Here is a 12,291-nt window from a genome sequence, read left to right as displayed (position 1 = left end):
ACTTTCTAACTGCTTCCTTTCAAGGAAAGAAATTAAACCACCTAAGGGTACACAAATGATGGTCTTTTCCCTTGCCATAGTGGCCCTCATGGGACTGGCGAACCTATTTTCCATCATGCCATGCTTTATGCCCATCCAGTAAGCAAGCTGCTTGCTGGTGCCTGCAGTTTCTGCATGGACAGTGACATCCTGGGTGAAGAATTCCAGCAGGCTGGAATTTGCTCCACTTCATGCACATCAAATAAAGGCTGCATGGCCTAGATTAGCTGAAGAGATTTCATAAGAGGTTCTCAAGACTATTCTTATACCTTAGGATCAGACCTCCCCTAACCTCATAGGAAAAACACCTCACTGTGCTACAGAAATAGCAGGAAGAGAGAGAGAACCTTCCCCTCTATCTTACAACCACTTGTCTTTCATGAGCATTCTGTTTGCCCAAGTGCATGCAGTTTTGAGGCTCCTGGGCTCCCCTTGTTAGTGCCCATGCCCACCTAAACAGAAAAGAAGGTGATCTCAACAGCTTTTCTCTCAGAACTACTGAGATGGTTAGTACAGCTGACATGGTGGAGGTTGGGAAGCTAATACAGGAGAAACAGCCAACTATGGTAACACAGCAGGAGCCTCCACACCATCAGAAACCACCAAAGACACATCTCAGTGCAATGGGAGACAAAGTAAATAATTCAGAACACTGAGTGTCTCTGCAAAGATCCAAAGGTCAATCAGTTACACACTTTGGGGACATCCAGGATGTACTGTGGAATGATGTGCTCCTGTTTTGCTTCATAGGTGTGTGCTCTCAGCCTCACAGTCAGGCACCACGATGGGCAGATGGTGGCATCATCCTCAATGTTGTTGTAGTGTCTCATCACCTGCAGACACACAAGGGACAACACGGTGTGTGCAGGAAGGGAGTGTGGCTAGGTGTTTCACAGAATCACAGATTAATCTGAGTTGGAAGAGACCAAGTGCACATACTACCTCAAGCAGCTGCTTGTTCAATGACAGCCCTGGGGCTAAGGAATTGACATTTTCAGGGAAGAAGGACTGACCAGTGCCAGATGAGAAACAGATGGCAAATGTTAACTTTCACTTACCAGGACATTTCTGGGTACTAAATCTCCTGTAACTGCAGACTCGTGTAACATAAATCCCATGTCACTTGGGAGAAGAAAGTGCCCTCAGCAGCTTTACTTGTGGAGGGCCTGACACAAAGACCAAATTCTTGTCCATCACCCAGGCCATAATAACCATTCTTGTGCAGGCTCACATCTACACTAATAGTGCAGTAATTCATAGTAATTCCTCCTTCAGTGCGGTGTACCATGCTTCATGTTTCCTAGAGATAAGTGTGGCTGTGCAAGTGCATGAGCTGTGACTTTTTCTGTCATTTCTCTCTCTGCAACTTCTCACTCTACCAGGACGCAGGTGAAAGAGAAACTTTAACCCAACAGTGTATCAAAGCAGTGGCCAAAAGAGTTAATAGAGGTGCTCATTTTAAAGGGTTTAAGCTGAATATTCAACTCGCCTGAAATACTTTATTCTGCAAAAAGTTTCTTGCTAGGTCATCTCTAGTCTTAGTAATTCCTACTAACCTTATAAACAGCAAAACCTTCCAGCTCTGCTGCATAAAGACTGTTGACCTGAGTGGGCATGCAAAAGACATGGAAGATTGAAGACTTCAATGGTAGCACCTCACAGATTTCAGGGCGCACATAGAAGGCACTGTCATGGTTTGGAGTCCAGGCAACAATGATATTTCCTTTGGTGTGGTTGGTCACACAGAGAGAAAGAGATTTTTGTGGTGGCACGCAGCATCCAAAGTCATACTCCCTGGGGCTGACACTAACATGAGCAGGAAACAAGGCCAGGTTGCTGTTTTCACCATTGTCGAAATACTCAGCCATGGCATTGGGTTCCAAGTATTCCTTGGGCGGCTGGTCCTCAGAAATCTACAGGATAGAAATACCTCAGTGTGAGTAGGGAAAGTGTGCCTGTGGGAGACACCAGGTGCTGCTTGCCTTCATGAGCAAGAAGGCCCTTCAGCAAGATGCACTTCAGCAAGAGTTCCTAGGACAGCTCAAAGTCTAGGCTTCAAGGAGGCTTCTGTTTGTAAACCTCAATCTGAGACTAAAGAGGAAGCAAAAAATGACCCCATGATTGAGTTAATGCCAGAAAGAAGCTGAGCTAGGGTAAAAGCCACAAAAATAGTGTTGGTGTGTACTGGGAACATCAACAGCAGAAATACTAAAGAAATCAATCTGGCACCTGCAAGCCCTTCTAGATATGTCTTCTGTACAACAGATACCCAGCATTTATAGAGAAGAGCTGAAAGTTTCTTAGATTCCAGGGAGGGCAGCTCATACCTCAGGGGGCAGCATGAGGGCTCCCTTTTCATCCATCTGCAACTTCTCACTCTTCAGCATTTCACTCAGGATATCAGGGGGGTAGAAGGTCAGTCCCCTCACCATGTTGGTTCGGTACCAGGAGAGGTGTCTTTTCTGAAGGATGGGTGGCTTAGCTGTGTCTGAATGGCAGGTACCAAAAAAGTCCACATACTGGGGTTCCTGGGAAAACACAAGACAGGATAATAAGAAGTAAACTGTCCTGTGATTGCTTTAAGAGTTTCACCATACCAGTATCACTTCCAAAACCCTGCTGGGAAAGGCTTAGCATCTGCAGTTTTCAGCTGCCATTAACTTTATGTCTCAATGTCAGACAATAACTTTCTTGAAACTGGAGTTAAAATTAAAGGCAATCAGTGCACAGCAATGCAGCTAAAGTTAGGAGAGAGACCTAAACAGACAAGAGCCACAGAGGATGCACCTCATGGCACTTACAAGCCCTTTGTAATGTAAAGCAGGCATTACTGACTGTCCACATCCTATTGCTGATAGGAACCTGCACCATGGGGATTCTGCTTAACAAGAGTCCAGGTTCTGCACTTGGGTCACAATAACCCCAGGCAGCATTACAAGCTTGGAGCAGAGTGGCTGGAAAGCTGCTCATCAGAAAAGCACCTGTGGGTGATGGCTGACAACAGCTGAACATGAGCCAGTGTGTGCCTGGGTGGCCAAAAAGATCAAGGGCATCCTGGCTTGTATCAAAAACAGTGTGGCAAGCAGGACCAGGGCAGTGAATGTTCCCCTGTACTCAGCAATTGTGAGACTGTGTCTTGACTATTATGCTCAGTTTTGCACCCCTCAGTACAAGAACAACAATGAGGAGCTGAAGCATGTCCAGAGAAGGGCAATGAAGCTGGTGAGGGGTCTGGACCACAAGTCTTATGAGGAATGGCAGAGGGAGTTGGGGCTGTTTAGCCTGGAAAAAAAAAAAAGGCTTAGGGGGAATTTTGTTGCTCTCTACAACTACCTGAAAGGAGGGTGTAGCTAGGTGAGGGCTGGTCTCTTCTCCGAGGTAAGAAGTGATAGGACAAGAGGAAATTACCTCAAGTAGAGTTGGGGCAGTGGTTAGATTAGATAATGTGAAAAATTTGTTCACCAAAATGGTTGTCACCCCAAGCTGCCCAGGGATGTAGTTGAATCATCATGCCTGCAGGTATTTAAAAGGCATGCAGATGTGGCACTTGGGGACATGGTTAGTGGTATACTTGGCAGTGTTGGGTCAATGGTTGGACTCAATGATCTTAGAGGTCTTTTCCAATCTTAACGAGTCTATGATAGCTATTAATGAAAATACAGTGGGAAGAGATTTGCAGAGACTACTGAGACAGGCCAGTCCTCTTGGGTTGCACTGAAGATGCCTCTAAAGTATCACAGCAATGAAACCACCCTTTGCCTCCCATACCTGGTGGTGGACGAGGCACGCGACTCTGCGGTGGTAGGTTATGGGGTGGGTAGGTCGGAAGGTCACCTTCAGTGTCAGTGTGGTTGTGCCCTCCAAGACTCCGCTGGGGCGATCCAAGGAGAAGACACTCCCCTTGCAATCAATATCAAACTGATAATAGGCTGGGACATCGGACCTGTTGCTGATTTTCAGTGTCCGCATCAAACTTTCTCCAAGATTGATCCAGTCAAAGCTCACAGAATGCTGGTGCAGTGACACAGAAGGACCTAGCACAACACGCAAGATAAGATCCTGGACCTGTCACAGCTGTTTCTTCCAACATGTCACAAGACACTGCTGCACTTAACTGATATTCCCAAACAGATTAAACTCTTCAGCAAACCTACTGGTCCTAGCAAACAGTTGGACATTCACTTAAAACAGTCAAGCAAATATAAATCCCAAATGGTACACCAGGGACAGCCAGATCCCAGCAGGAGTTTAGTCTGTGATTTCAGGCTATGATAACTTCAAGCCCCTCCACAAGCACTAACATTTTCCCTCCAGAGAAGCTGACAGGGAGAAATAGGAAAGGCTTTGGTACCTTTACATGAGCCAACCACTTTCAGAACAGTCTTCAAGTGGCATCCAGCAGATGTGATCGTGAAATAGTCAGTGCTGTGCTCTCCTACTACTTGGGGCTGAAACCGTATGCACAAGAGCAGCTTCCCTTTGGCAGGGACAACATCACTGGACATATTACAGGAGAAAACATAACCATAAAGCAGAGGGTTTTCTGCTCGTTCTATTATACATGGTGCATCAACCTACAAGTAGAAAAGAAACAGGTTAACAAAGGAGCCAACATGAGCCAGGATGGCTCTGAATGAAGGACACTAATCAGGTAAGAACTGCCGTTTTCAGCAGTGCTGAACACCACCAAGAACACCAAGGCCGCCACAGAACCACTGTGCAGCAAACCTCTGCCATTTTGTTCTGATAGAGAATGGGTGGCAACTCAAGCAACTCAAGCAACTCAAGCTCCCTCAACATGGTCAGAAATCAGCAGGCTGCAGCAAAACTCCCTGTGATCTCTGGGGTTGGAGGTCTTTCCTCCTCCTGGTAGGTGGAAAGATGGCTCAAGGTATCCCTAGGGGCCAAAACAGCATAAATGACTGCTGTGACCAGGGGAACATGCAGGCAGGTAACTTATTTCCCTCTATCCACAGTTCCACCTTGTTTATGGGTCTTCTTTTCCCAAAAAAAAAAAACAAAGCTGGTGCTCTGACACGGTACTCAAGACCCTTTTAAAAAATGTCCTGATGCTTGCCTGGCAATGCTGTGCAGATAATAACAGTACAAAAATGAGTGTGTCTTTTCTACTCCCAAGCTGCAGGGCCTGTGGAGGAGTCAGCACTGCTGTCATCTATGTCAGCAGTCTCTGAGTACATCCATCACTTCAGAGGCTGGGAAGGGCTGAGCTGGCACAGGTAACAAGGTGCTCAAATCCATTTGACTTTTTGAACAATTGACTGGGCTACGTTCCACGGAGGGCAGCGGAAGATCCATCAGTTGCCTGGGACACACATGCAGCAATTTGAGACTGACACAAGTGCCACACAGGATTGATGGACTTGTCCAGGGTGGGCAGGAGAGCTGCAGGGTGCAAAGGATATGCTGATGTGGACCAAGCACAGAAGAGAGGCAGGGGGAAACTGCAATACCCCACTGCAAATGGCTAAGTTGCTAGCACTATAGCTGGGAGGCAAGAGTGAATGGCTTGGCTGGTAGGGGAAGGCTCATCACCTCTGCTTCATTCACACTCACACTTAGGTTATTTTTGCAGCTTTAAGGGAGATACACAAGACCACATATCCCATGGAAATGTGTCAGCGTGCCAGCTTCTTATAAGAAATCAATCTCCCTCTCCCCATACCACAGACACATTGAAGATTTCCACAGACTTCTCCACAGTTGTCCCCACTGGAACTGATCCAAAATACAGGACATCTTGAAACTTTCCAGGCTTCTTTCCTGTCACGCTCACACACAGGCAGGGGTATTTGGCTGTTAAAGAGAATAGTATACTGGATTAGGAAAGACAGGTGGAACCTCTACTCTTGAATATTCAACACTTGACAAGGTCTGAAGAACCTCAGATAACTCTGAAGTTAGATCTACTTTCAAAGTTGGACCTGTTCTGAACCAAATAGCTCTTCTAGCCTTAACTTACTTAGAATCACATTTTTTTGTTTGTCAGTGGCCATACAAGTCACTTCAGACATGGACTTGCTAATGAAATCATTGCTTATTTTTAAACCATCCAGAAAGGTTTAGAAATTTCCCTCTGCTTCTCTGTCTAGCAGGGACAGACAGGAGACACTGAGTGCAGACAAAGCCAGGAGTTTGTGGAGGCTTTTTTTCAGTGAATTCCTCTAATTTCTTCCCCTCTGTCAACTCAAACAGGCCTTAGAAATGCTGTTTGGCCAAAACATGCCACAGGGCATATTGGACCCTCTGTCTCTTCAGGTAACACTTCCAAATTGGCAAAAGTACACTAGAGAATTCCACAGGCCACTTTCAAACTGTGAGCTTTGCTTGCTCATCACTGGGTTGAGCCAAATGTGGCAGAGCCTTCCATGTATCCCTATGGAATGCTATTCCAGAGTTAGGGGTGATACACATTTCTTTGAGTGTTAAATGCAAGAAAGACTCACCCAGGGCTTTTAGCATGATTGTCCTCTTTTGTTTCTCTTCACCTCCAAACCAGCACGTTGCTGTTGCATAATGCACCCCAGCCACCTCGGGCTTGAAGATCACCTTGACCAAGCACTTAGCACCTGGCTTCAGTGTGCCACTCTCAGGACTCATGAAGAAAGGACCTGATGTCTCCCAGTCAAAGATGCAAAAAAGATCACTAGGAAATGGAGATATATTTTTAGCAGATCAATGGATCACTTGCTGCCTGTGCAATCATGCATAGGATGGGCCTTTCCCAATAGGTTATTCAGTTGGGATGTGAAGCAACCAGTGCTGAATGGAAGAATCCCAAATGCAGCTGGACAAATATGTGATGCTGTGAAGAAATTTGTCTCTAGTCCCTGCTCGGCTCACACTTTAAAGAATCTTAGTTATTACAGCTAAGAACTTTATTAATGACCATAAGGTGATAGCAAGCAAATCAGTTCCACAATTAAATATTTGCTTTTCTTGTATCTAAATTTGCAGCTACTTAATTTAAATGACTACATTTTCCTCTGTTATATGCTCAGATGACAAAAGAGGATTGAGCCATTTCCCTAATACCTTATTCAATTTTCCAGAACCCCCTTTGCTTGTTTGATTTCTGCAAAGAACATGTTATGCCATCAGCTTTTTCTATTTTATTGATCTAAGCTGTGTGCTGCTTACCACCCTTATCCTCCGACATCCCGGGCCTATCCCTTGTAGCAAATTATTTCTCCAAGTGGAGACTGAAACACTTGAAATGGTTGGAATCACTTGGTTGGAAGTACACCTCCTCCTTGCCTGGAACTTCACTGCATTCCTTTCTACAGTACTGTCCTTCCTCATTAAAATAGGACAAACCTTGGTAACTGGGAGCATCCTTGCTCCTAAATGACTAAAATGTTTCCAGCTGGTAGCTCATCTCTCCCTGTTCATGCTGGGCAGGTTGCCTTTGGTTAAACGGGAGCCCAGGCCTCTCCAGGGAATGTGGGATGTTCTGTGCTCTTCCCCACCTAGTTCCTGTGCACGAATGGTTCTCAGCATGTGCTGGCAACAAACAGATGTGAGATGCCAAGATGTGCCCACAATGACCTGTACTACCATTCTGCTGCCTTTTCTGCCAAGACCTTAGGGAAGGCAGAGTTGCCTGTTGTTAAGGCAGCCAACAGAACTAATAACCACTGGAATGAGCTGCATTTACTGGAGAGTCCAAGAAAGTGGCAAAACACCTGACAAAACAGCAGGAGTGTCTGCTTAGGCACCTCTCACTCACCCAACATTGCAGATAGGAAACGCTGCCTCCGTAGCACTGTAGGTAGCACAGACAGGCAACTGGACAGCAGCTGGGATGGACAGACAGCAGCGTGGAAGCAGAGCATGCAGGCTAACAGAGAACTCACCCTCAGCTTTCATAAAGAGGATGCTGTCTTCATAGTCCCTCTGCACAGAAAAGCAAAGGGAGACAGCAGTTAGATGGATTCCACCTCGCAGGTGCTGCAGCTCTGCCCATGAATACCTGTCACCCTCACCACTGCAAGTCTGCAAGTGCTGGGGAAAAAATGTTGGCAACAGAGGCACCAGTGGAGGCCTCTGTGCAGGACAGAGAGCACATGAATCACTCAGAAAAGGCAGGCAGTGTGGAAGGTACTCAGGCATGCTCCTCTGTCAGGGAACACACAAATATTCCCATGAAGAGCAGCTGAAGGCCACATTAGTTTCACCCGGTTTGTTTCAAGGCAGATGGATTTCTTTCAGTATTTTCAAGATCCAAATTCAGCTGAACTGAAGCATGTACAGCCTTTCTTTGAGCTCCATGAGCACAGAAGTATCAATCTTTCATTAAATGCTTTGTCAGCTAGAGATCCAAGCAGGTAACACACAAGTTAAAGATGTAACATTGACAGCACTCTGTAGAAATAGCCTCAGGACATCTGCTGACAAGCCAAGATAGAAGGAATTGAAATATATGTCTTTTCTATGCTTCCCATTTGTCACTCTCCTGAGTAACACTTATACAGGTAAGGAGAGACCTTGGACACTGCAGCACACACAGTCCTTGCTCTCTCTAAGAAAGGCAGCCTCCTGTTTTAGCGATTGATGTGCTGCAGACAAACTATTCACTGAAAATGGAACAAGGCCAGCAGCTTATTTCATAAAGGGAACACTGAACAGTCATCAGAAAATCATGATACTAAAAGAGCAGGGTGCTGGGAATCTGTCCAATGACCATGCTGTATGGCTAGGACAGAGATACACATCAAAGACACACAGCTATCAACAAGAGCCAGAGATCAACACTCAGAGCCAAGACAGACACTACAAACAACCTGAAAAATAAGAAAAGGGTCTGGATAAAAAGAACCATTGCTGTTTAAAATAAAGCTTACAGAAACACCCTCCATCCAAAAGAAGGACGGCCCCTGACATATCCCTTAGAAAACGGTAGCCGTTGAATGTAGAGGCTTTGGAATCTCCTGTGGGAAGGCAGAAAGTGATCCCCTCAGCCCAAGGTTCTGCACTAAAACCACCCAAATGTGTTTCCTTGGGATCAAACCAGTGTGGACAGCTTAAGCACTTTATCTTACTGAGTTGAAAGGCAGAAGTAGTACATGAAAAACTGGGAATAATACTTTTTGTGAGGATTCCTCTCATAACTACTGGCAAACTCTGCAGAGAAGTCAGGGATTAGGGCTCCCTCAGGTAATGAAGATGTGGAGAGATCAGGAAGGCCATTCTGCCCACTCCTTCTATGCTAGAATTCTCCCAAAGACTCATTCATTCAAGTGAGAACAAATCAGAAAGGACAAGAGAGGCAGAGGCCCACTGCTGTCCCCCAGAGTGCAGCCTGAGCACTGAGGGCAGTTGTGATGGTACTGCTTTACCTTTTCACTGGGCCGGAAAACCACGGGCAGGCGCACAGACATGCCGGGGTTCAGAGTGATGGGCTGCGGGAAAACAGTGAGGAAGGACGGCGTGGAAGGAGCTCTAGGCAACAAAATCAGAACAAGACATTTTGTCTGAGGGTGGGCAGCTTCAGTGAGCAGAAAAGAGAATAAATAACCAACATCTCCAGACCCCACAATTTAAAAGCACTTTACACGCGGGACCCCAGGGGTACTTTGGCAGCAAAACAGTAGAGAGGGACAGAACCCAGGTGTCCTGAAAACCTATTCCCAGCTCAAAGCACCCAGCCCTTCCTCGAACAATGTTTTATGTTTTCAGGACATGCAGTGTGAGCACACCACATAGGGCAGCCACATTTGAGTTTCAGAGCAGGGAGGGTCACAGGGACTGCTGGAATGGCTCAGCACCCAGAGGGACTCCGGGAGCAATGGTTTTAGGTCACACTAGTGACTGGCTGGCACATATCCACAATTAAAATCTCACTAGACTGGAAATGCCTCACAGACAGAAGTATCAGCAAAACAGAATTTAAAACAAGGCATTTCATTTAACAGACTTCTGCCAGGAACAAGGCCTGTATTTCTGAATTAGCAGGTTTCTGTTTTGCTACATAAGGGTGCACCCATTGTCTCCTGCACAGCACTCAAGGGGAGAGAGGTAAGGTGAATCTGAGAAAAGGTGCAGATGTGACTGGTACAGCAGGAGTGAGGATGCAGAGAGAGCATGAGGACTACAAAGGACAAACAAACTTCCCACGCACCTGTAACTGAGCTTCTGGGCTTTCCTGTGAACATTTTTCAAGGTCAGGTGTTTGATCACCTCTTTTCCAAGTTTCCAGTCATGCCAACTGAGTGTTTCAGGGACCTCAATGCCCCAGAATATGGCTTTCTTCTTCTTTGCCTTTCTTGGAGACACCTTAGGGAGTAGCAGTTTGGGAGGAAGGGAGGAGAAATCACTTAAACAAACAGCCCTTTCTCTACGCTAAGGGTTTCTGACTCTGGCAGCGGATGAGAGGAGCCACCCCGCGGCAATACTGCAGGAGTATCCAAAAGCCCTGCTCCGGGGTCCAGGGAGGACACCTCCTGGCCACAGCCCAAACAGCAGAGGGAGCCGGTACTAAAAAGTGTGATGAACGACGTTTTTATGTTTCTCCTCTGCCTGCCTGCCAGACAACCCACCCAAGTCAGTAGCACTCTTTGCTCCTCCGCTCACCTTCTTGTCATAGCCACTCTTCCAAAAACAGTCAGAGTTTTGGGGCTCATCATGCAGCTCAGCAAGCATCTGAGAAACAAGAGGGAAAAGTCCTCACACGCGCTGCTCCTGCGCCCACAAACCCTTTGCTGCCAAAAGCCGGGCACTCCCAGCGACTCACGGCCCTGCTCAGGCTGCTGGTGGCGCTGAGCCCCCTCCCCGCCGGGAGCAGCACCGGCCGTGTCCCAGCCCCGTTGTGTCCCCAGCCCCGTTGTGTCCCCAGCCCCCGCCGTGTCCCCAGCCCCCGCCGTGTTCCCAGCCCCGTTGTGTCCCCAGCCCCCGCTGCGTCCCCAGCCCCGCTGTATCCCCAGCCCCCGCTGTGTCCCAGCCCCGGTTGTGTCCCCAGCCCCGGTTGTGTCCCCAGCCCCCGCTGTGTCCCAGCCCCCGCTGTGTCCCCAGCCCCGCTGTGTCCCAGCCCCCGCTGTGTCCCCGGTGCAGCCCTCTCCAGAGCGCACGGCTGTCCCTACGGCCCGTGGGTCACAGCCCAGTCCCTGCGGAGGGGCTCTCCCTGGCGCTGGGCAGCACAGCCCTGCCCACTACCGGCCCACAGAGCACCGTACAGCACAGCTGTGCCATGCGGCCTGTCCTGGCTGCCCCAAGCCCCGTGTGGATGAGTGTGGCGGGACCCCGCTCCCCATAGCGAGCGCCCGCCCAGCTCCCTGGGACACGGCCATCTCCAACATGACCCGGCTGCCCCCGGAGCGGAGCAGAAGCCTGGGCCCCGAGTCAACACCGCCCCCAGGCCCGGCCGGCTCCCTCGATCCCAGCCCGGCTCCCTAGAGCACCGGGAGCCCGGGGCACCTCGCTGCCGGTGCCGGCGCCGGTGCCGGTGGCGGCCGCTCAGCGCCGTGCGGGCCGGCCCGCGTTGCCATGGAGACCGGACGCGGTTGCAGCGGCTCCCGAAGCGACGACGGCGACCGGTTCGGGTCAATCCGCGCGGGCAGCGGCGGCCGCCAGGGGGCGGCGGAGGGACGCGCAAGGAGGCGGAGATGGAACTGGAGCGAGGCAGGGAGAGGGGTCTGGAGAGCACTGAGCGGGGAAGGAGGCCGTGAGGGGTTCTCAGAGGTGCAGGGAGGAGACAGAGATGAGGGGCAGATGGGACGTTCAGGGGCACGGAGATGGAGGAGGGCGGGCGGAGGAGGGAGGGATGCAGGGGTGCGGGAGAGAGCATGGGGCGAGGGGTGTTGAGGATTTTTGCTGGTGCTGAGCCAGCTAAGACGGGCCGTGAAGTCTGTGGGTGCATCGGATGGATGAGTGGGGACAGTGTGGGGATTGCTGGGTGGCAAAGGGTCACAGGTGCATCAGGCTGGAGGGTGCCGTCATGGGGATGGAGTGACACCTTAATGGGGCCAGGTCACCCTAAGCTCCTTGGAGCGTTGGTGACCCAGGTAACAAGTTGTTATCATTGCCAAAAGTAGTTACGGGGCCAAGACCAGCAAAGGCACAGAGGGTGGGGAGCTCTGGCTGTGTGAGCCCATCAGGTGTCATTCTCATGGGGCACCACCACCATGGGACAGTCCTACATCTTCCCAGTGCCCTGCATGACCCTCAAGGATACAGGACCTTCATTTTTCCGGTGGGGAGGGACAGATAGTGCCTCCAGGGTGCACAGGCAGCTCTGGT

At 49.2% G+C, this 12,291-nt stretch overlaps 1 protein-coding gene across 5 annotated transcripts in view; it reads right to left on the bottom strand.

The window, feature by feature from the left end:
• The window catches only part of CFAP65 (cilia and flagella associated protein 65), a 31,515-nt gene extending 20,662 nt beyond the window's left edge, over nucleotides 1-10,853 (bottom strand). For all 5 annotated transcript variants that reach the window (XM_064718890.1, XM_064718889.1, XM_064718893.1 and 2 more), the window contains exons 1-11: nucleotides 10,630-10,853; nucleotides 10,178-10,332; nucleotides 9,396-9,498; nucleotides 7,787-7,953; nucleotides 6,504-6,703; nucleotides 5,723-5,853; nucleotides 4,391-4,613; nucleotides 3,808-4,073; nucleotides 2,367-2,567; nucleotides 1,596-1,952; nucleotides 735-872 (exon numbers count right to left, since the gene is read on the bottom strand). In XM_064718890.1, the coding sequence (XP_064574960.1) occupies nucleotides 735-872; nucleotides 1,596-1,952; nucleotides 2,367-2,567; nucleotides 3,808-4,073; nucleotides 4,391-4,613; nucleotides 5,723-5,853; nucleotides 6,504-6,703; nucleotides 7,787-7,953; nucleotides 9,396-9,498; nucleotides 10,178-10,332; nucleotides 10,630-10,698 (2,010 nt within the window). In that variant the 5' untranslated portion in view covers nucleotides 10,699-10,853. The remainder of the gene's footprint in view (nucleotides 1-734; nucleotides 873-1,595; nucleotides 1,953-2,366; nucleotides 2,568-3,807; nucleotides 4,074-4,390; nucleotides 4,614-5,722; nucleotides 5,854-6,503; nucleotides 6,704-7,786; nucleotides 7,954-9,395; nucleotides 9,499-10,177; nucleotides 10,333-10,629) is intronic.
• Between the last annotated feature and the right edge of the window lie 1,438 nt (nucleotides 10,854-12,291).

The sequence above is a fragment of the Zonotrichia leucophrys genome, chromosome 7, assembly GCF_028769735.1.
Source record: "Zonotrichia leucophrys gambelii isolate GWCS_2022_RI chromosome 7, RI_Zleu_2.0, whole genome shotgun sequence".
In the NCBI taxonomy this organism is placed as follows: Eukaryota; Metazoa; Chordata; class Aves; order Passeriformes; family Passerellidae; genus Zonotrichia; species Zonotrichia leucophrys.
The sequence above is the reverse complement of the archived record's forward strand: the minus strand, read 5'-3'. Positions and strand labels throughout refer to the sequence as shown.